General features: G+C 40.6%; 1 protein-coding gene across 4 annotated transcripts in view; it reads left to right on the top strand.

Annotated features, from left to right (window-relative positions):
* The window catches only part of CFAP100 (cilia and flagella associated protein 100), a 42,003-nt gene extending 23,660 nt beyond the window's left edge, over nucleotides 1-18,343 (top strand). For all 4 annotated transcript variants that reach the window (XM_042449582.1, XM_042449581.1, XM_042449584.1 and 1 more), the window contains 6 exons: nucleotides 2,498-2,567; nucleotides 8,726-8,877; nucleotides 10,113-10,248; nucleotides 10,548-10,750; nucleotides 13,711-13,804; nucleotides 17,903-18,343. In XM_042449582.1, the coding sequence (XP_042305516.1) occupies nucleotides 2,498-2,567; nucleotides 8,726-8,877; nucleotides 10,113-10,248; nucleotides 10,548-10,750; nucleotides 13,711-13,804; nucleotides 17,903-18,016 (769 nt within the window). In that variant the 3' untranslated portion in view covers nucleotides 18,017-18,343. The remainder of the gene's footprint in view (nucleotides 1-2,497; nucleotides 2,568-8,725; nucleotides 8,878-10,112; nucleotides 10,249-10,547; nucleotides 10,751-13,710; nucleotides 13,805-17,902) is intronic.
* Nucleotides 18,344-21,326: the final 2,983 nt, after the last annotated feature.

Below are 21,326 nucleotides of genomic sequence, written 5' to 3'. Positions count from 1 at the left end.
CTAATGAGCACTATCAAGCAGACACTAATCCTCTTTTGCAGACCCTCCCACCCTGAGGCCTGCCGTTAGCAACAAAACAATACACATGCAAATCACTCCTGCCTTTCCAGGTCACACAATATATATATATACAGTGGTACCTCGGGTTACGAAATTAATTCGTTCCGCGGCTAATTTCGTAACCCGAAAAACCTTCGTAAGCCGAATTGCCATAGGCGCTAATGGAAAAATAGCTCTCTGCTGCCCTCCGGTGGCGGAAAATAGCGCCGAGGTTTTTTCGTAACCCGAAGAAACCTTCGTAAGCCGAAACAATAAATCCCTATGGGATTTTTTCGTATCCCGAAAAATTCGTAACCTGGGTAATTCGTATCCCGGGGTACCACTGTATACCCAAGTCCTTTCCAGGCAAGCATTCTCTGAAGATGCCAGCCACAGATGCTGGCGAAATGTCAAGAAGAAACTCTTCTAGAACATGGCCACATAGCCCAAAAAAACCACAAAAAATGTGCAAAAACTGTTTTCCCTCTAAGATTCATGCCTTCTTTTTCAAAACCAAAGTTGTTAAACTGATTGCTATGTCGAGATAAGGAAACATTTGAAATCAATATTATATATGATCTCGACAGCTCAGATTACAATTGCAAAGGGATGGAAAGGTGAAAGGTTACCAGAAACAGATGAATGGTTATTTAAAACCCTAGATATCATGGAAATGGACAGACTAACAATGTATTTAAAAGGAGAAGAGATAGACTCAGAACAAAACTAGGTCCCTCTTCTAAAATATTGTACAGAAAGATGGAAATGAAGTGACCAGACTCGGAATAAGAGATATAAACTAAGATATTTAAGGGAAAACTCTAGAAGGATGTAATAAAGAACAAAATAGAACATTAAGTAATATATGTATACTTAAAGTGAAATAGATTAATGATGTTATCTGTAAAACAAACAAATGCACTTTCTCTAAAAGCAGCAAAAGCGACAATTAAAAACAGTGAGAAGAGGAAGCAATCGATAGATATGATTTGAGGAAAATAGAAGTATAGCTAAAGAATATGGACTGCTTATTAACTAATATCCGGAAGTAGAAGATCTAAACAGGGAACTGGGAAGGGGGGAAAGTAGAGGGATGTAAATATGTACGCGACGCTACGATTATAAATATTGTGTATGTGTTATTTTAAATGTTTCAATAAAAAAATTTTTTAAAATTGATTGCTATGTCAGTACCATGCAGCTAGGAGCGAGAGACAGAATGAGGGTGTTGTCCTCATAAGAATTCTGCCCCTCCCTATGATATTTTCCTTCAGTCCCCAAATTTCTAGCGTTGTAAAAGTGAAATACTAAAAATCAGGGGTAGGCAACCCTTTTGAGCCGGGGGCCGGGTTGCTGTCCCTCAGACAACTGGGGGGCCGAAGCCAAAAAATAAATAATTAAATAATTTTTAAAAAAACAAATAATTAAATAAACCGGGACAAATGTAGGACAAAATTTTCAAATGGAGGGCACTTTTTAAATACAAAATGGAGGACATGCGAAAAAAATTGCTGATTTTTTTTAAAAAATGTTAAGATAAATGCATGTTTCTGAGGCTTCTATAGAAAATTGCCCCACCATGCCCCTTGCGCGAGATGCCAAAGGCCCTGGCGGCAATCAGTGGCAGGACCGGGCTGGGGCCGGTCCCAAGGCCTTGCCGGGCCGCATCCGGCCCACGGGCCGCAGGTTGCCTACCCCTGCTAAAAATCATTTACTCTTTGAACTCATATTTACTATGTTGACATTCCCTTGGTAACTTTGTCTGCTCCTTTTCTTTGGATGCCTAAACTGTATTTCTAAATGTTCAGTTGATGTTCAGTCTAACTGCAAAGCAAGCTCTCTAGGCATGTGTCCTTGGGCACATTTCTGTCATATCTCCTGTAACGAGTTGGGTCAAATTTGCATGGGGGCCTAATTCCACCATTGATTGAGAGATGCTGGACTTCATCAGAGAAAGCTTCTGTGCTGGGCACCGCCTGCTGCATCATTTATCAACAAAATTTATGCTAAAGTAGTAATTTGTGTCAGTGTCTGGCATGGGGGAACCTTGGAGAGGCTTGCAACTACAACCAGTTCTGGAATAAGACACTTGGTTTCCCCATTATCCAGTGCTGGAGTTCTGTAATAAGAGAATTACTAGACTTAGAGGTTTCTAACACCAGTGGAAGGAGGGTGATAAGAATTGTCTCTTCTGCAGATGGCCTTCTCCTTCTTCCCTTAGAGAGATCTGCCATATGGAATACTCTTTGGCACTTAGGATGGTCTCCCAGGCATTCTAAAATTGTAGCAACACTTGGGTGTTTTGTTTTTATTGTGCTTTTGTTTTATGGCATTTATATTATTGCATGGCACAAGATCTTGAGATCTTAAATAAATCAGTTTAATAATGTGTTATCCATAGTATGCATTGCAGGCAGTCACTTTATACAAGTATCTAACTCTGCCGTAATCTCTGCAGAAGCATGCAGGTTCCCACAACAGATGAAAAGTTTACTCCAGACCTATCTGATGATGATGATGATGATGAGGTTAGTGACCCTGACTCCAATTTCTTTAACAAAAAAATTGTATATTTTGGTTTTCTATACACATTTACTATATGACTGATAGATTACATAACAGGTTGTTTTTCAATCTGAGCCCTGCAAATGTGATTGAAATTCAAAAAATATGACAAAATAATAAAATATGCCAGCAGAGCAAATTGTTATGAATTCCACCCTCGCAGTACACTATGCCCCTGGTGGAATCTGGAACCAGGGGGTAAAGGTGCTGGAAACTGCCTTCTCCCCCACTTTCCACTGGGAGGACATTTCAAATAAAATTCCACTGAGAGACATCTTTCACTAGTGGAATGAATACTGGATCTACAAGATGGTTGTTGCTGTCATGTACCTTTACATTGACTCTGGCTTATGTTAGGCTTTTCTTGACAAAATTCATTTAGAGATTTGTGATTGCATTCCTTTAAGGCTAAGAAAATATGACCTTCACAGGGTCACCTAGTGGGATTTTAGGACCAAGCAAGGATTTGAACCCTGGCCACTTTATACAACACTCAGACCACTACACAACAGTGCATCCAACCAGGGCTTCCTTTAAAATTAAGACCTCAATTAACTACAGAACACCTGTCTAAAAATCATCTTAACATTTTACTTCAAGGGGAAAACTCCATTTTTGCTACTCTTATTTAATGCTATTTGAATATGTTTCTGAGAGATATTTTTAATGTAGCTTATACAGGAAAAGCTACTAATGCTTTGTTACCAAAGTCACCAATCAGGCACTCCAGACAAGTGTAAATTAGCAAGGCTGGTGGAATGTATGTGTACCTGTATGCAGGGGTGGGGGGAGTGAGTGAAATCTGGTACAACCTGCATTGTACCAGATGTAGTCACTGTTGTACATTTTCTCTGTAATACATCTCCCTTCCTCCCCCCACCACCAACCCCCCCCCCCCAAATCTGAGAAACACTGATTTCTATCAGTGACATCATTAGGATTATTGTCATCCTAATGTGGTAACTCACAGTGTCATCCACAGGCAGGCAAGGACCCCACAACTCTGGTCAGTGGGAGCTGCCAGCAGAGGGAGGAATCCAGCCTTGGTTGCCTCCCCTCAGCCCCGGAGCAAAGAAGAGCAGGAGAGAGCCCAGACTGAGACCCTGTGGATCCCTCCCAGCCCTGCAAAAGTGGGATGGGACAGATCGGCATGGAAGAGGAGTAGGAGGATGCTGCCACTCCAGCCCAGAGGAGCTCAGGGAACCAAAGGGAGGGATGAAAGGCGAGAGAGATTGCTCAAATGACAGGATGACAGCAATATTAATTAAAATTAAAGCCCTAAAAAAAGTGAAAGAGGAAGGGAAAAAAGGAGGGGAAGTGGTTTTGTCCCTAGTTAACTTCTTCCTAGGTCAACAGCCACACACACACATGCACCATGACGGATATTTTCCCTGCCACTTGTCTCTTGTGCATCATCTATTCCACCTTGCACACTGCCAGTGCAAGCAGCAGGACTTTGCCCTCAGCAGCTTGGAGCTGAGCCGGTGGAGTAAAAAGGATCCTGCCACCTTCTGGGAAAGCTGCCACTTTCCAGGGAATCTTGTGTGTTTCTTTCCCAGTTAGAGTGGTGGTCATGTCCTTTTCATGTATGTCATCAACAGGATTCCAGGTCAGATGCAGCTGTGTAAATTCTGGATCCCTTCTAGGATCCATTTTATCTCAGGCAGCAAAATGTCCTGCCCTGGTCCTGCCTAGCATTAAAAAGGAGCTGACTAATAGGAGGGCCAGACCTTCTGGCTGTATGCATCTGGACTGTCTTTAGCCCAAACAGTGTGAGGCACTGCTCCAAGCAGGCAACCCTAGCTGGTGGAAGGAGAGCAGGGGTTCTTGAGATAGACAATGAGCAACTACTCCACTGGGTGTCATCTCCATCTGATAGTATCACCTTGTGCAGTCCACACATCCAGCACTCCTCTGTGTTGGATCCTTCTTTATACATTGCTGCTGCTGCCACAGTTGCTGATAAATGTGTCATCTCTGACTACTTGGCATCCAATTTTCCATTGTCTGATCATCATTTAATTTCTTTTACTCTTACTTATATTCCACCTCCTTGTCGTACTACTCAATGCTATTTTCGTGGCCTTCAGTCAGTTAACTGTGACTATCTCAGTCAGTCCTTGGATTCATCTCTCTCTTCTCTATCTCTTGGGGACTCTGCTGACTCAGCAATGTCTTTATTTAACTCTACTCTTTCTTCAACTCTTGACAGCTTTGCCCCTGTTTTTGTACGCATGTCTTCCTCTACAAATAGGTCTCAGCCCTGGCTTACTCCCATTGTTAGGTTCCTCTGGTCCTGCTCTCGAGCGGCTGAATATCTTTGGAAAAGTCCCGGGAGTGGGCCGATTTTACTCATTTTAAATTGATTATTTTATCCTTCTCATGCGCCGTCTATGGCAAAACAGAACTACTTTAAATCATTGATCTGTACCAATCAGAGGTGCCCACAGCATTTGTTCTCCTGCTTCATCTGGCCATCTGTCGGGGATGCTTTGATCTGGATTTCCTGCATGGCAGGGGGTTGGACTGGATGGCCCTTGCGGTCTCTTCCACTTCTATGATTCTATGATTCAACTCCTTGCTAAAACCTTCCTCTCTCCCCGTCTCTTCATTATTTTCTCCTTCCGACTTTACCAACTACTTCATTACTATGATCACTACTATCTGATCTGAGATAGTTCTTCCTGACTTGTCTTCTATCACTAATCTTCTGGTACCTTCAACTAAAATATTCTCTGTGTTTCCTCCTGTTTCTTTGGACAAACTCTCTATGCTGCCGAATTCTTCCAAACCTGCAACCTGTTCTCTTGATGTAATTCCCTGTCACTTTCTAATCTCTATAGCCCCCTCTTTCCTCCCCTCGCTTCTCTTTATCTTTAATCTCTCTCTTTCTATGGGCTCCTTTCCTTCGCTCCTTAAACATGCTCTCGTTTCCCCAATTCTGAAAAAATCTTCTCTTGACCCCTCCTCTTTGTCCAACTATCATCCAATTTCTCTTCTTCCTTTTCTTTCTAAGGTTTTGGAACAGGTTGTTTATTCTTGCTGTCTTGAGTTTCTCGAAGCCAACTCCATTCTAGTCCAGTTGCTGCCCACGGCATTCTAGAGACGGCCCTCTCAAAGAATTCTAATGATCTTTTACGGGCCAAGGCTAATGGCCTTTACTCTATTCTTATTCTCCTCAATTTGTCTGCGGCCTTCAACACCGTGGATCACTGTCTTTTAGTTGACAACCTCTGTTGTTGATTGGTTCAAATCTTATTTGTCAAAGAGATCTTTTGCAGTGGTCATGGGTGGTCAGACTTAGTCCTCTGTTCCCTGTTGGAGTTCCTCAGGGCTCTGTTTTGGATCCCCTACTGTTCTCTCTATATACATTGTCCCTAGGAAAACTTATCAGCTCCTTTGGTTTTTCCTATCATCTGTACGCCAGTGACACTCAGCTGTATCTTTCCACCCTTGACCTTTCCCCAGGGCTTGAACAGCAAGTTTCATCTTGTTTCACCGCTATCTCTCAATGGATGTGTCATCAGCGTTTGAAGCGCAACATGTCCAAAACGGAGCTTCTTGTCTTTCCACCTAAGTCCTCCCTTCAATACTCCTTTTCTGTTTCTGTCGACAGCACCTCTATTAGACTGGTCCAGGAAGCCTGCAGTCTTGGTTTCACTTTTGATTCCTCTCCATCTTTCATCCCCCAGATCTAGGCCACAGCCAAAGCCTATAGATTCTTTCTTTACAACATTGCCAAAATCCATCCATTTCTAGTTTTTTTGTGGGGTTTTCAGGCTATGTGGCCATGTTCTAGAAGAGTTTTCTTCCTGACATTTCGCCAGCACCTGTGGCTGGCATCTTCTCAGATGCTGGCAAAAACATCAGAAAGAAAACTCTTCTAAAACATGGCCACATAGTCCGAAAACCCCACAAAAAACCTATGGATGCCAGCCATGAAAGCCTTTGACTCCATCCATTTCTCTTGGCCTCTACCCCCAAGCCTCTGGTCCATGTTCTGGTGGTCTCCCGACTAGAATACTGCAACCTCCTTCTGGCAGGGCTTCCTCTCTCTCATCTTCGTCCTTTGATTTCCGTTCAGCATTCAAGGGCATGCATCATCACATCAGCATGCCGCTTTGACCATGTTTCTCCTTTATTATCATCCCTCCCCTTTCCCTTCCATATCCAGTATAAACTTCTTTTGTTAACTTTTAAAGCCCTGTATGAGCTGGCCCCTCCTTATTTATCTGATCTTCTTTCTCCATTCCCACTCGTACCCTCCATTCTAGTAGTCAAGGTCTGCTGTCCCAGCCTAGGATTTCCACTGCCCCATCTCAGATTCATCCCTTCTCACTTGCTGCCCCTCACTCCTGAAACCTTCTACCCCTACAAACACGGGTCATCACTTCTTTGACCACTTTTAAATCTGAGTTGAAGATTATCCTAATTAGGAAGCGTTCCCAGGAACTGTATGATTATCTATTTGATTTTTGATTGGATAGTTGATGTTGATGTTTTTAATTGTTGCTTGCTTATTTTAACGAATTCTATTTTATATTATTACCTATTGCTTTATATGTATTTTTTTAGATTGGCCAGCACTGGCAGGTTTTATTCTTATTGATTTGATCATTTGTATGTACAGCGCTATGTACATTTACAGTGCTTTAGAAATAAATAAATAAATAATAATAATAATAATAAAAATAATTATAACAAAGAAGAGGGCACATGGAGATAATTTTTCTTATGCACCATCTTTCCACAAGAGGAGAACAAGGCAGAGATGTGGGGAGGCAGGGGTTTATATATGCCTGTGAAATGTGTCCTGTCCCTAGTTTAAACAATTGATACTTCTTTCAGAACACAAAATAGAAGGCCAAGAAACATATTTTGAGAGAAGGTTGCATTCAAAATTATCCCACTAAGAAGTTACTGAATGAGAGGACTGATTTCACAGACAAAAGGAAATTGCTGAGATGGCAAACTATAAAACTCTGGAAGAACTACCATTGGTTCTGTATTATTTACAAAGAGAAAAATATACTGAGAAATGGATTTACACTCTGGGTTTGTCATACCAGCACAATCTGTATGAGTAACTTTGCGGGGAGGGGGTCAGCTATTCACAGGGGCAATATCCTTTCATTCTGTCTACATCTTACAAGCAGGCTGATAAAAGTGCAAGCTGTACCAGCAGATAGACTAAGTCTCAATAAGTAGGCTCAGAGCAGGCATTGAGAGAGCAGGTAATCTATTCCTCCACTATTAATAGTGCTGATCAGGAGAGATTTCCCACCAAAACAAATACAGTACTAGCTTCAGAAGAAGGATACAAAAGAACTGAGTTTTGCATAAAATCTGAATGTGCTAATTTATATGTTTAGATGCAAATTGAGAGAAAAGTCAATTATATAGCAATTTTTAAAAAGCTGTTAACCTGTGTGCCACCTGAGTCTGCTGCCCAAATTGTGATGGGCAGCTTCATGACCTCAGCTCTTCCTTCTGGTTCTTTATCTTTAAACTGGACAGCCCTTGAGACAGAACAGGCATGGGCAAAATAAGGCTTCTAAAAAGTTGTTTTTGGGGTTATCATTCCTATTCCCCTTAAAGGAGGAAATTCTGTTTTCCAACAGCATCCAGAAGGGGTTATTCACCTTTTAAATAGGTCATGGGGCCTTCCTACACTGTTTAATGCCAAAAATATGTTTTTCAGACCCAGAAGCAAATGTGAGCCATGTCGGAGTTCCCCCTCCCCACACATTTTGTGTCTCTCTTGGCAGTCCACTCGACCCCTAGAGTATGCCAGGAGCAAAACGTTCCTGACCCAATGAAATTGCCCACCCTCACAAAGTGAAGGAAATCATGATTCTGGTGCCACTATTTTATAAATGTATAGGCACAAGGTGATGGATAGCACATACACTATAGGTCTCCTATAGGCCTCCCCAGGCCCTTGTTTGCTATGCAAAGAGTGGTGGTCCAACAGTCACTCTGAGCTTTGTCTGCTTTCTCCACATGCATCATAATTGGTTGGCAATGAAAAGAAAAAGTCCCCCCCCCCCCCACACACACTGTCCCCACTCCAGGGTGGATAACAGAACAGTTTCCTTGATGTTAACTTTTCCTTTTGCAGGAACCTGAGCTATACTTTACACATCCACAGCAACTGTTGAATCTATTCACTGAGCTGGAAGAACAGAATCTGTCCCTAATTCAGAATTCTCAAGAGACAGAGGAAACCTTGGATGAGCTTCGACATACGTTGACTAACACACGGAATAAAATGTAAGTGATTAAAGCCTGTTTCCCACAATGAATCACTACAATTCACTGATATGCTGCATCCCTCCCCACCCCATCCAAATGAGAATGATCATTGGTGCAAAACACTTCTTTTGCAAGTATATTCTACTATGACTGAGAAATTGCTTCAATCATGTGCACAGAATAAGACAGTTTATAAAATAATGCAAATAAAACTGCTGTTGTTGCCATGCTACTGATTCCAAACCATGGCATCAAAATCTATTCTGAGAAATATACCTTGGAGAAAGAGTTAGGAGCCAGTTTGAAAGACTTGCAACAAGTTTCCCCATTACAGAGGGATGCAAGGGTGCTGGTGATGGGGAGCTGTCAGTATGGTAGGGTCTATGTAGCATTCATTCATCTAATGAAGATGCTACTTGAAACCATCCAGATGTCGCAGGGCAAAAAGTCTAAGTTGATCACTAACACATTAACAAAAAATATACATTAAATTTGTATATGCCAATTTAAAGAACTGCAAATTTGCAACCTCTTACTATAATTGAAAGGAAATATACCATAGATGAAAAGACTGTGAACAGGTGGCCTGTACGTCTGCTAAGTTTGCTATCTTGGCCTTAACTGTTGATTAATAGCCTGCTTCTACTTCCTTCTTATGGTTCTTTAAATAAGACACAGACAGGAAAGTCCATGTGTCCTCTCTAAACTAGAACACACAACTCTGTCAATCCAAGTTATATAGAACCTGTTTACAAAGAAGTTGAATGCATTTTGTGTCACTTGAATAACGTTTCACATGGACCCTGCCAGTGTATTTGAAACATATTACTATATGGTGTGAAAACTACTACAACTGAGTCTCCCCTATCTGAAATGCATGGAACTAGCAGTGTTTTGGATTTCATATTTTTGTTTTGGATTTTGGAATACCTGTATTTGCATATACCTACATAATGAGATATCTTGGAGATGGGATCCAAGTCTACACACAAAATTGATTTTTGTTTCTTATATACCTTATACAAATTGCCTGAAGGTGGTTTTATACAATATTTTAAAACGATGTTGTGCATGAAACAAAGTTTGTGTATATTGAACCATCAGAAAGCAAAGGTGTCATTTATCTCAGTCACCCATGAAAAATGCTTTGTGTTTTGGAGTATTTTAGATTTTGGAATTCTGGATTAGCGAGACTCAGCGTGTTGTGTCAGAAATCCTTCCAATAAAACTTGCTTCCATTTCTTCCGGATCAGGGACAATGAAATAGAACAGCTGAAACAGCTGACTGTCACTCTTCAGACCAACATCATTAAAGAAGAGGAGACTGCAGCAGAACTTGAACTCAAAGCACGTGTGTTTTCCTTTGGAGAATACAAAGCGGAAGTTCAGGTATCATGTGGATCATGTCAGTGAGTAAGATACAGGAGCTAGGAAAATGGATAGTACATATCTGGCTTGTGAACACCTGTACATTCTATGGAGTAGACTCTTGCTAATGTGGGATGGACAACTTGTAGCCTTTTGGAAGTTGCTGGACAACCTCCATCACTCATTATACTAACAAGGGATCATGGGAATATCTTAAGTATTATTTGCGAACAGTTGTCAATATCAATGCAAAACAATGGTATATTAGCTATACAATTTCTTTTCAATGCCAGGAGATTAATATTTGCACTTGCCTGCAGGACAAAATGTTGGTGAGCTTGCATCGAAAGGTGCTGGAAGTCTATCGACGCTGCATTGGAGAAAATGAGGCAAACCTAGGAACCGTGCAGATGCTAACTGTTATAGAACACCAGTTAGATGACTTGCTGGAGTGTCTTGAGAGGGTACCCGCAGCAAAGATAGAACAAGCTGAGAAAGCCAAAGAAAAAGAAAGACGGATAAGGTGAGAAGGCTATCAGAGTGGCGGAGTTTTATCCAATTAGAGATGTCCACCAACAAAACCACTTCTGTCGGTGGGGCAGGGGCAAAGATGATGGCTCCCTTGAGCCCTTCCAAATCAGTCCCAAGGTTTGGGTTAGTGTGTGGATGAGATTTGGGTTCAGTGGGGTGCTACACCCCATTGCAAAAGTAGAAGAGTCCTTACTCAAGTGTGGATGTCACTCAAAATTGTATCACTTCTAATCTGGGTGAATAGATAAAGCTTTATGGAAAACTGACCTGTGACTGAATCAGAATCAGTTGGGCTACTGAATGGATCCAGATCGGCACAGAAAAGACTGAGCTCTAGTGAGTGAAACAGAGGCGAAGGTGTCAGTTTCCATTGCACAGCCTAACAATGGGGCACAGAGAAATGTGTACATTGTTTTGTACTTAATACATTTCCAGCTGTATAGTGACACCTGAATTAGTATCATGATGCAGATGTAGGTAGCAAAGTCTGTTTCTACCTGTGGACTTTCCTGGCTGGGTTGAGGCTATATTACTTTATATATGCACTGCATCACAACATTCTGATACCTGGTGTTTACTGATCCATTATATATATTTGTTTAAAATATTTCTTTCTATCCATTAATGATCTCAGAAGGAGCTAAAAAGAAAATCAAAGACCATTCTTAGAGTAAAGTTGATGATACCAACATTCTGACATAGTTAAGTGAATTAACACATGCAGTACGAGAGAACTTGGTTTTGATCATACTGTTTGTTAAGTAGCTTATCATAACCAGAAAATCAGGAATTATCAATACTGCTTTGTGAGTAGTTGCTTTTAATCAGGGGTAGGCAACCTTTTTGAGCCGGGGGCCGGGTTGCTGTCCCTCAGACAACTGGGGGGCCGAAGCCAAAAAAATAAATAATTAAATAATTTTTAAAAAAATTAAATAAACAAATAAACTGGGACAAATGTAGAACAAAATATTCAAATGGAGGACACTTTTTTTAAAAATGGAGGACACGCAAAAAAATTTGCTGATTTTTTTAAAAATGTTAATATAAATGCATGTTTTGGAGGCTTCTATAGACAATTGCCCCCCTTGCCCGCTGCTTGCCCTCCCTTGCCCACCTCCTCCTGATAGGCCAAAGGCCCCACGCTCTCACGCGAGAGGCCAAAGGCTCCGGCGGCAATCGGCGGCAGGACCGGGCTGGGTCCGGTCCCAAGGCCTTGCCGGGCCGCAGGTTGCCTACCCCTGCTTTTAATAGTGCAACTATTAGCAGCAACTATTCACAAAAGCACTGCTGTTACTGTACTTACTGTATTCTTTTTCTGTGACTTTACTGCTCACAATCATCACAAAACAGCATGTCCATCCAAAAACTATACACCTTTTAACAGGTAATAGAAAGCTATGGTGATTATTTGAAGGCTAAGTAAATATATTTATATAGATAAATAAATGTTATAACAACGATTTAGTCTGAGTTACAAATTTCATCTTAAATTGCAACTTCATGTAAGGTGTTGAAATTGCCATCTCTGTGCAGCAAAACAGCTTGCGTTGTTGAAGCAGGGAGGTACAAACCCTCACTTAAAAGTTTCTCTTGCAGTTTTGTGACACTTCTCTACTACTGTAATCTTTAATTCTTCAAGTGTATTTGGTTTTGTGGAGTTAGCTCTATTTTGAAGATACCTGACAAGAAATTATTAAGGGTACATATGGTTTTTTGGGGACACCGTGTGTGTGTGTGTGTGTGTGTGTGTGTGTGTGTGTGTGTGGTGGTGTATTCTTCATGGTCGCTGTGAATCATACAAATGGGAAGCTTGGCATCATAATAAATGTGATAATCTATAAAGTTCCACAATTTTTGTGCGTGTCAGCATGTAATTAAAAACAACTGTCTGGTACCTCTGAATATAAATGGAAAGGAAGAGGCAGATTTGGTGCAGGAAGGAAGGTGTTAGTGCACTTGTATTGTGTAAATACCTTAAAGGTACCAGATTCTGTCTGATCTTGAAAACTAAGCAGGGTCTGCCCCGGTTAGTACGTGGACAGGACACTGCCAATGACTACCAAGTGCTATATTTCAGAGGAAGGAACTGACAAAATGACCCTCAACTATTCTTTGCCTAAGAAAATCCTGTGAAATTAATGAGGTTGCCATAAGTTGATAGGCGAATGGAAGATACATACACACATTGCCTAAACCAGGGGTGAGAATTATGTGGCTCTCCAGATGTTGACCTGTAACTTCCAGCAGTCCTCACCACTGGCTGTGCTGGCTAAGGTTGCTGGGAGTAGCAATCCAGTAACAGTTGAAGAGCCACAGAACCACCATCTCAGCCTGAAGCGAGGCAAGTCCAGTTAAAAAAAAATTGTTGGTTGGTTAGCAGTAGACATTGTATTTTACTGAGAACATTTTAAATTGACAGTTTGGATTAATTCACCAGTCTACTAAATTAGGTGTGCAATACATGTTAATGTAGTGTCAACCCTCGTTTTTCAAAGGATAAATTATAACTGAACATTTGGCAAGACTGGACAAAAATATTGAATTGCATCTGTTCAGTTGACTTAGATAATGTATGTCCACATTCCTTGTTTTTCTACATTCAGAAAAATAAACTGGCCTCTTTGCATGCCCTTGCAGCACTTTCAGCTGTATCCCAGTCCTTGACTAACCTATCTTAGTAGGAATTCTGTTAGCCTAATGTACCTTATATAAGAGCTAGCATTGGACTATGACTCTGGAGACTAGGGTTGGAATCCCTGCTCATCCATGGAAACCACTAAGTCGTCTTGGGCAAGTCACTCTCTCTCAGACTCATAGAAACAAACCTTGCCAAGAAAAGCCCATGATAGGTTTGCCTTAGGGTCAATGTAAATCAGAAACAACTTGAAGCACACAACATGGTTTTATACAGCTCACAGTTCTAGCCTTTAATCTGGTTCCTCATTTTGCCAGAATGAGAGAAGAAAAGATAAGGCAACAGAGACTATTGCAGGAGGAGAGGTTGCAGCGAGCGCTGGCAAGAGCACAAGCAGATGTTAAGAAAAAGGTAAGTCATACTGATTTATTTGTACCCACTTTCATGATTTCATAATTTCAGCTAGTTATATAAGCTCTTCTCTTCGATGTTGTGCTATGGTTCCAGCGCCACTGAACTGTGTCTATAAAAAGGATAGACTCTGACTCAGTATACTGCATGCATCTGTACAGCGTTCCTGAGATTTGCCACACATTATATGCCCAAAGTAACTTCTTGATGGGTAGCTTCACTTATTACAACCCAGTGAAAGAGTGTGATAAATACAGTTGTGGTTCCAGTATACAGCCTACTGCCACATTTAACTTGTGATCAAAAAGCTTCAGGTCAAAGTAATCTGTCTTTCAAACTGTTTTAATGCATCGGTTTTGTCCAGTCTTGTTTAAAGTCATTAGTCAAAGGAGGAATGGGTTGTTTTGTAGGGCATGGGGAAGGACAGCTCAAAAAGGCCCTTGAAAAACTTTGTTCTGGATTAGAATATAAACTTCCTCTCTTAATATTTGTGAAATGCAGATTGCAGCTACATACCATTTAACTCAGAGGCTTGAGTTACTGTTCTTTAGAACAACTATGGAAGACAGAAAATTTTATCCTTATCTAGTTAAGACTTCTGTAGATCATACCAAAGGCCCATTTCATCTAACACATGCACACAGGAAGCCAACTACCAGGAATTCATGACATATGCATCCTCCATCGCACATTCTCCAGCAAGTGATATAGAGAGGAATACAGCCTGTAGTATACAGCTATCCCAACAATGATGGCCCTAAGCTCCATGAATTTATCTATAAAGCCATCCAAATTGGCACCCTTCACTACATCTTGTGACACTGAATTCATTTAATTATGCATGATTATCAGTCTAGATCTCCTATTATTTGGCTTCAGTTTATGGCTTTGGGTTCTGATATTGTGCTAGCAAAAAGCTGTTTCTGACATTTGTTTTTGACATCTTTGCATTATTTCCTACAAATCTGTTTTCCAGACCAGTCGTAACTTTATGCTGTTTGCCATGTCCTCTATTACTCACCATTTTATTCTAGCTAAAAGGCCCAGAAGCTATTACTTTTCCTCCAGCCTGAATAATTTTGGATGTCCATCAGACCAGTCTGACATGTTTATGGTTAATTCCTTTCATAGTGATCCCTAGTACTTCACTTTTTTGCAGCTGCCACACATTGTTTTGATCAAACCATCTACCCAAAATTTCTTTAACAGCCAACAGCAATACAAATCCTGGCCTATGTAAACACAAAATTAGAATTTTTGTCCCCATATGTTGACTTTATCTTCATCTGATTACATTTGCCACTCTTATAATCCATTTTTGTCAGTTTGAATTTATTGTCACCTGCAGATTTTCACTTAAAGGTCAGAAAGCATACATCCTTCTACAGATGTCCAAACCTTACATTCCTCCATTAAAAGGTTTATTCATAGTGTTTTCTTCCTGTTTTTTAATGACTTGTTGTTGCACAAGACCACAATCACCTTGCCAACATACTGCATTACTGTTTTTGTCAAAGGCTTTTTGAAAGTCTTTTAAGTTTACACAGGGATGGGGATCATATGACTTTTCAGATGCGGGGTCTACAACGTCCAGAAGTCCTAGTCTATTGTGAGAAATGTTGATTTGGAGAGTCACAATTCCCACTCATTTTAGACATTCAGATCTTTGTGATCTGAAGACTTGTGATATACTGTTTTGGCAGAAAAGTTGAAACAGAACTCAAACATTGGAATTTTATGTAAAGGTACAGAATTTCTCCCTGTTCATAAATGCAAATGTTTACTACCAAAACCGATAACCCAATACAGAAGCAAAATAGCTTACACCTTTCTTCTCTGATTTTGCCAGTCCCTTTGGACTGTTGTACAGTTGCCCTGGCTTTCTGTACAACAGCACTCATAGATGCCTAGAGGTGCTTCTCTGGATGTCTTTAAAAAGAGGCTGGACAGCTAGCTACCTGCTAGAGATATTCTAGCTCAGTGGTTCCCAAACTTTGGTCCTCCAGGTGTTTTGGACGAGGATCCCAACAATTATCGTCCAGTTAGTCTGACATCAATACCAGGAAAGATCCTAGAGCAGATCATTAAACCGAGTCAGCATGGGTTTCAGAGAAACAAATCATGCCAGACAAATCTGATCTCTTTCTTTGATAAAATTACCAGCTTGGTAGATGAAGGGAATGCTGTGGATATAGTAAGTAAATCTTGATTTCAGTAAGGCCTTTGACAAAGTTTCCCGTGACATTCTTGCAAACAAGTTAGTGAAATGTGGGCTAGACAATGTAACTGTTACATGGATTTGTAATTGGTTGACTGGTCGAACCCAAAGGGTGCGCAATAATGGCGCCTTTTCATCATGGAGAGAAGTGACCAGTGGGGTCCCACAGGGCTCTGTCCTGGGCCCAGTGCTGTTCAACATCTTTACCAATGACTTGGATGACAGAATTGGGGGTATACTTATCAAATTTGCAGATGTCACCAAATTAGTAGGAGTAGCTAATACCCCAGAGGACAGGATCAAACTTCAGAATGACCTTAATAGATTAGAATTCTGGGCCAAAGCTAACAAAATGAATTTCAACACAAAAATGTAAGGTACTGCACTTAGGGTGGAAAAATGAAATGTACAGATATAGGATGGGGGACACCTGGCTGAACAAGACTATGTGTGAAAGGGATTTAGGAGTCCAAGTAGATCACAAGTTGAACATGAGCCAACAGTGTGATGCGGCAGCTAACAAGGCCAATGCAATTTTAGGCTGCGTCAACAGAAGTATACTGTCTAGATCAAGGAAAGTGCCACTCTATTCCGCTTTGGTCAGGTCCCACCTGGAATATTGTGTCCAGTTCTGGGCACCACAATTTTAAAAAGATGTTGAGAAAGTGGAGCGTGTCCAAAGAAGGGCGACCAAAATGGTGAAGGGTCTGGAAACTATGTCCTATGAGCAACGACTTAGGGAGCTGGGGATGTTTAGCCTGGAGAAGGTTAAGAAGTGATATAACCCTGTTTAAATACTTGAAGGGATGTCATATTGAGGAGGGAGCTGACTTGTTTTCTGCTGCTCCAGAGACTAGGAACCAGAGCAATGGATGCAAGCTACAGGAAAAGAGATTCCAGCTCAACATTAGGAAGAACTTCCTGACTGTAAGGGCTGTTCGACAGTGGAAGAAACTCCCTCAGAGTGTAGTGGAATCTCCTTCCTTAGAGGTCTTTAAATAGAAGCTGGATGGCCATCTGTCAGGGATGCTTTGATTTAGATTTCCTGCATGGCAGGGGTTGGACTGGATTGCCCTTGGGGTCTCTTCCAACTCTGATTCAAGGATTCTTGGCTTTTGACCATAGTGACTGGGCTTCTTGGAGGCTCAAAGTTTGGGAATCACTGCTCTAGCTGGACATCCTGCACTGAGCAGACATTTAGAGCTGATGGCCCATGAGGCCCCTTCCAATTCGAGTCTACAATTCTATAGTTGGACAGCTCTATATAATCCATGGCATGCAATCTAGTATAGTTTAGACATAATGCCAAATGCACTTCTCCTTTCCAAACCAATTTTGACAGTGCATTTGAGCACTGCTGTTAGGGCAGAAAAAATACAGTATTCCCAATGGTGCTCTTAAGTCTCATTTTAGAGCTGTAACTGCCCACTGCCCACACCATTTAGAGCATTTACAACTACCAAGCTATCAGTTTTATAGTTGCATCAAGGCAACTCACTAGTCACTACTTCAGAAGGCATTTGCTAGCATTCTCAGAACCAAACTATCTATTCATTCTAAACTAAATGTGCTCAACCACATTTGCAACAGCATCACTAAAACATCTGCTACATAAAGGGTTCTACTCATGTTTAGCTGTGCAAAAAGGTACTACTGTATGATTTCTTCCAACAACTCTTTCAGTTTTGGTGGACATTGTCAATTTTTGCCCTTTCTACTCTTCGAGCCAAACATTGGTAAAGACTATTTGGTGTTCTTGCATTGCGTCCTTCCCAAGATGAAATGGTATAGGAAGAAGGCTGAAGCAGGTTCTGCTTTTGCTGATGGACCTGTAGTTCACAATTTGTTATCTTATGTGCATCTTTCATGTTTATTTTTAGACTGGCAGAAGATTGATTTTCCGTTCTGAGCCTCCTGCCTTCAGAGAGAAGGAAGATGAGGATCAAGGGCTTATTGACAAGGAAAAGGAAGAACTGCTCTACTACTTTACTTAGCAAGCTGAAAGCTGCAACAAACTATGAAGCATGCAGAATGTGACAAAACTGAATGGGGAGGACTTTGGGAGAGTCTGGAAATTATTTGAGAAGAAAACTACACCTCTTTTAAATTGCATTTCTTAATACTAGTTACACACACAAGATGACAAGAGTGCTTTATGCTGTTTTAAGTTAGAAAATCAAAATCCTTTCACAGTGGCCTTGTTAACAAAAGTTTACAAGATTGCTGAAGCAGTAGGACCCCCCCAAGGTTAGCAACAGAAAGCTAAGTTGCACATATATGTAAATTCTGGAACTAAAAAAAAAAGCAGTGGCATGAACAAGTTTCTTCTGCTCAAAGCTGAAGTCTCATAATTGGGAAATCTTATATAGTCAGTCTTTTGTAGCCCATATGGAAATAACACAAAAAGCAAATGAAATGGAGAGACTGGACATTAGTTGTTTTATTAGTCCTTTTATCTCTGCAACGTTTTGTCTGCTGCCAGCAGCAGACTTTGCTGGAATCAATCTGATGCTTATGATGCTTATCCTTCAGTCATTAGGAATTTACAGTGATATACAAAGCCAAGTAAAGAATTTTTTTAGAAGAAACACATTTACATGTCACATAGTAGACTTGTTCTCCAGCAGGCATGACTCTGTAAAAGAAGCACCACTTAAAGTGGATCCAGTTCATACGCTTATCCAGTCAGCGATCTTCTTTCAGTGGTAAAATTGCAGCGGGGCTACTCACAACCCAGTCCATCATGCATCTAAGGCAGGGGTTTGCAACTGGCTGAGATTCAGGAAATGTACAGAATCTTCCCCAAACCTTGGACAGCTGCATCCAAAAACCTTCAAAATATTTTTAAAATACTGTATTTTTTAAATTTGTGTTGCCATGCACTTTTTAGGGAGGTGTGCAATAATTTTGCCATATTTTCATTTTCTAGCCCCCAGATTGTGTAGGCATTTTAAGTCAATTGAGGTTTTCTTTAAAATGTTGGGGAAGCAAAAAAGGAAAAGAAAAAAAAGAGGCCTTTGGGGCTACATGCAGCCTAGCCTTCCCCCTACCCTTAATCTAAAGTAACACAGTGAACATAAAGAGGATATGGAGGAATAATTTATCTCCCTTAAAGAGATAAGGGACAAAGAGAATATTATATCTTGAGGCCTTACCGTGAATTGCCTGTTTTATGCTAAAGCTAACTCTGCTGCTTAGGGAGGGCAACGTTTTCCCAAGCTCTATGGAGGATCACTGACAAGATAACTGTGTGAACCACCCCACTGAGTAAAGAATTTGAGGTGATCAATTTCTGAAACTGTGGCATACCCTTACAGATTTTAATGTCTCTTAAACTGAACTTCAGTGTTGTAAAAGTGGGAAAAACCAAAAGGCTTTAAAATTAGTAATTTCTTCACTCCTTTTGGCTTGAAGATTTCATTTCAGGGAAATCAATAATAACTTATGCATGTTTGCTTTTTCAAAAGTATAATAATAGGTCAAGACAGTAGCCAGGCAGATTTTGTACAACTGAGAATGAAAAATTAAACCAGTTAAGAATGTCTTTTTAAAAGGATGATACTGAAACATGGAAATGCAAGGTAAATAGTCCCTACAAAATGTTTTCAAATACTGTAGCTGTATTTTTCTAGACATGGAAAGGCACAGTAATCAACTAGTACATATCTAATTATGGGCAAGCTGCCCCTTCCAAGTAAAAACAATTAATGGTCCAATATGGTAAGACTGGAAAGCAGTTGTTTTCAAGGCCATTTCAGCCATACTGTGTTCTTGATGACATAATGCAAAGTGACATGTGAATCAAGTAACATGTGTTAGCTATTCAAGGAAAAGTCCCCAGGGCTCCTTGGATCCCTAGAAAGGATCATAATAGCCCCTGTGTTCAGGATGCTACAGCAACAGTCCTCGACAATCTACCTCTTTGCCCCTGATGCCAGGTAAGTCCAGATGGCAATAGGACAAATCCAATCATGAATTTCTCATAGTATGAGGGGCAGTTGCCAATCTGGAAAATTTGCTGACACATGCACCATTTTTCTTTCTAATTGACATACATCACTGCAAATAAATATATGCAAGGTTAAGATGACAAGCCTTCCTGTTGGACAAATTTTTTAAAAAAATATAGTTCATTTGCACTCAGTCAAAAAGAATAAAACTCCATACATACAACACACTGCTTTTTAACAAAGTCCTATATATGTGTAACCAATTGGCTAAAATTCCAGCCTTAAGATTTGTGGTTGAACACTGAGATCTTGTTTGTTCCTCTGCTTAGTTGAAATCTCAACATTTGCTCCCTATGTCTATATAATTGTCTTCCTATCATCTACAATAAAATGGCTGATTTCTGTTTAAACATGCACTTTCCTTCTCAGTCAAAAAGTTACTTACCTGTTTTCTCACACACTAGTTGAAGGCTCTTCACTAAAGCAGTCTGAGTGTAAATGGCCAACAGAGGCTACAGCCTTTTGAATACTTGATATTAAATCCCACAACTCAGCAAGACTTATTTCCAAGCAAACACAGACCAGATTGGGCTATAAATAATTAAAGTGACAACTTCAAAGAAAATGGCAATACTGGCTTGTATTACTGTAAACTGGATCAACAGGTATAAGAATTAAAATCTGGTAGGCAGCTTCCTAGTGACCAACGTATAATGCAAAATGATCAGTGACATTAAGAAAAAGAAATATTGTTCTATTTCACCTGTTACTACTATTCTTTCTGCCTCTGGCTCTTTGACACTATATCCAGCATTATCAGTGAACTGGCAGTTTCTGGCAAAATAAGAACATTTAAGTTGGGGCAGGTAACTCTGGAAGGCCTAGGGGCCAAATTAGCCCTTTAGGGTACTTTGGAGGCTGTCATGTGCTACTGCCAAAAAAAAAAAAAAAAAAAGGCCCCAAACACCTCTAGGGGGTATGTGGACATTTTCACCATGTTTGGGTTTCAAAAAATGCCTCTTCTGAGATTCAGTTGGCCCAGGGAGCCCTTAAAATGTGGTGGAAATGCATCACATGCTCCTAGTGCACATTTTGGAACATTTCAGAACTTTTTTAAAAATATATGTTGTTGATGATGATGCTCTCTGCCAGGCCCAGGCGGGAACGTGATGGCAACGCCCTCTACATCACCTCAAGTTTATTTGGAGGCATTCTGGAGCAAAAGAAAAAGGCAAAGAAATATTTTTGACCCTTAGTAGCCACAAAATGGCCGCAGGGGCCACATGTAGGCAGCACTTTGCCCTTCCAATTTATGTAGTCTTCACTGTCATGCTACCATTTGAATCCCAAACAG

This window comes from Sceloporus undulatus, chromosome 2, assembly GCF_019175285.1.
Source record: "Sceloporus undulatus isolate JIND9_A2432 ecotype Alabama chromosome 2, SceUnd_v1.1, whole genome shotgun sequence".
NCBI classification, from domain to species: Eukaryota; Metazoa; Chordata; class Lepidosauria; order Squamata; family Phrynosomatidae; genus Sceloporus; species Sceloporus undulatus.
The sequence above is the reverse complement of the archived record's forward strand: the minus strand, read 5'-3'. Positions and strand labels throughout refer to the sequence as shown.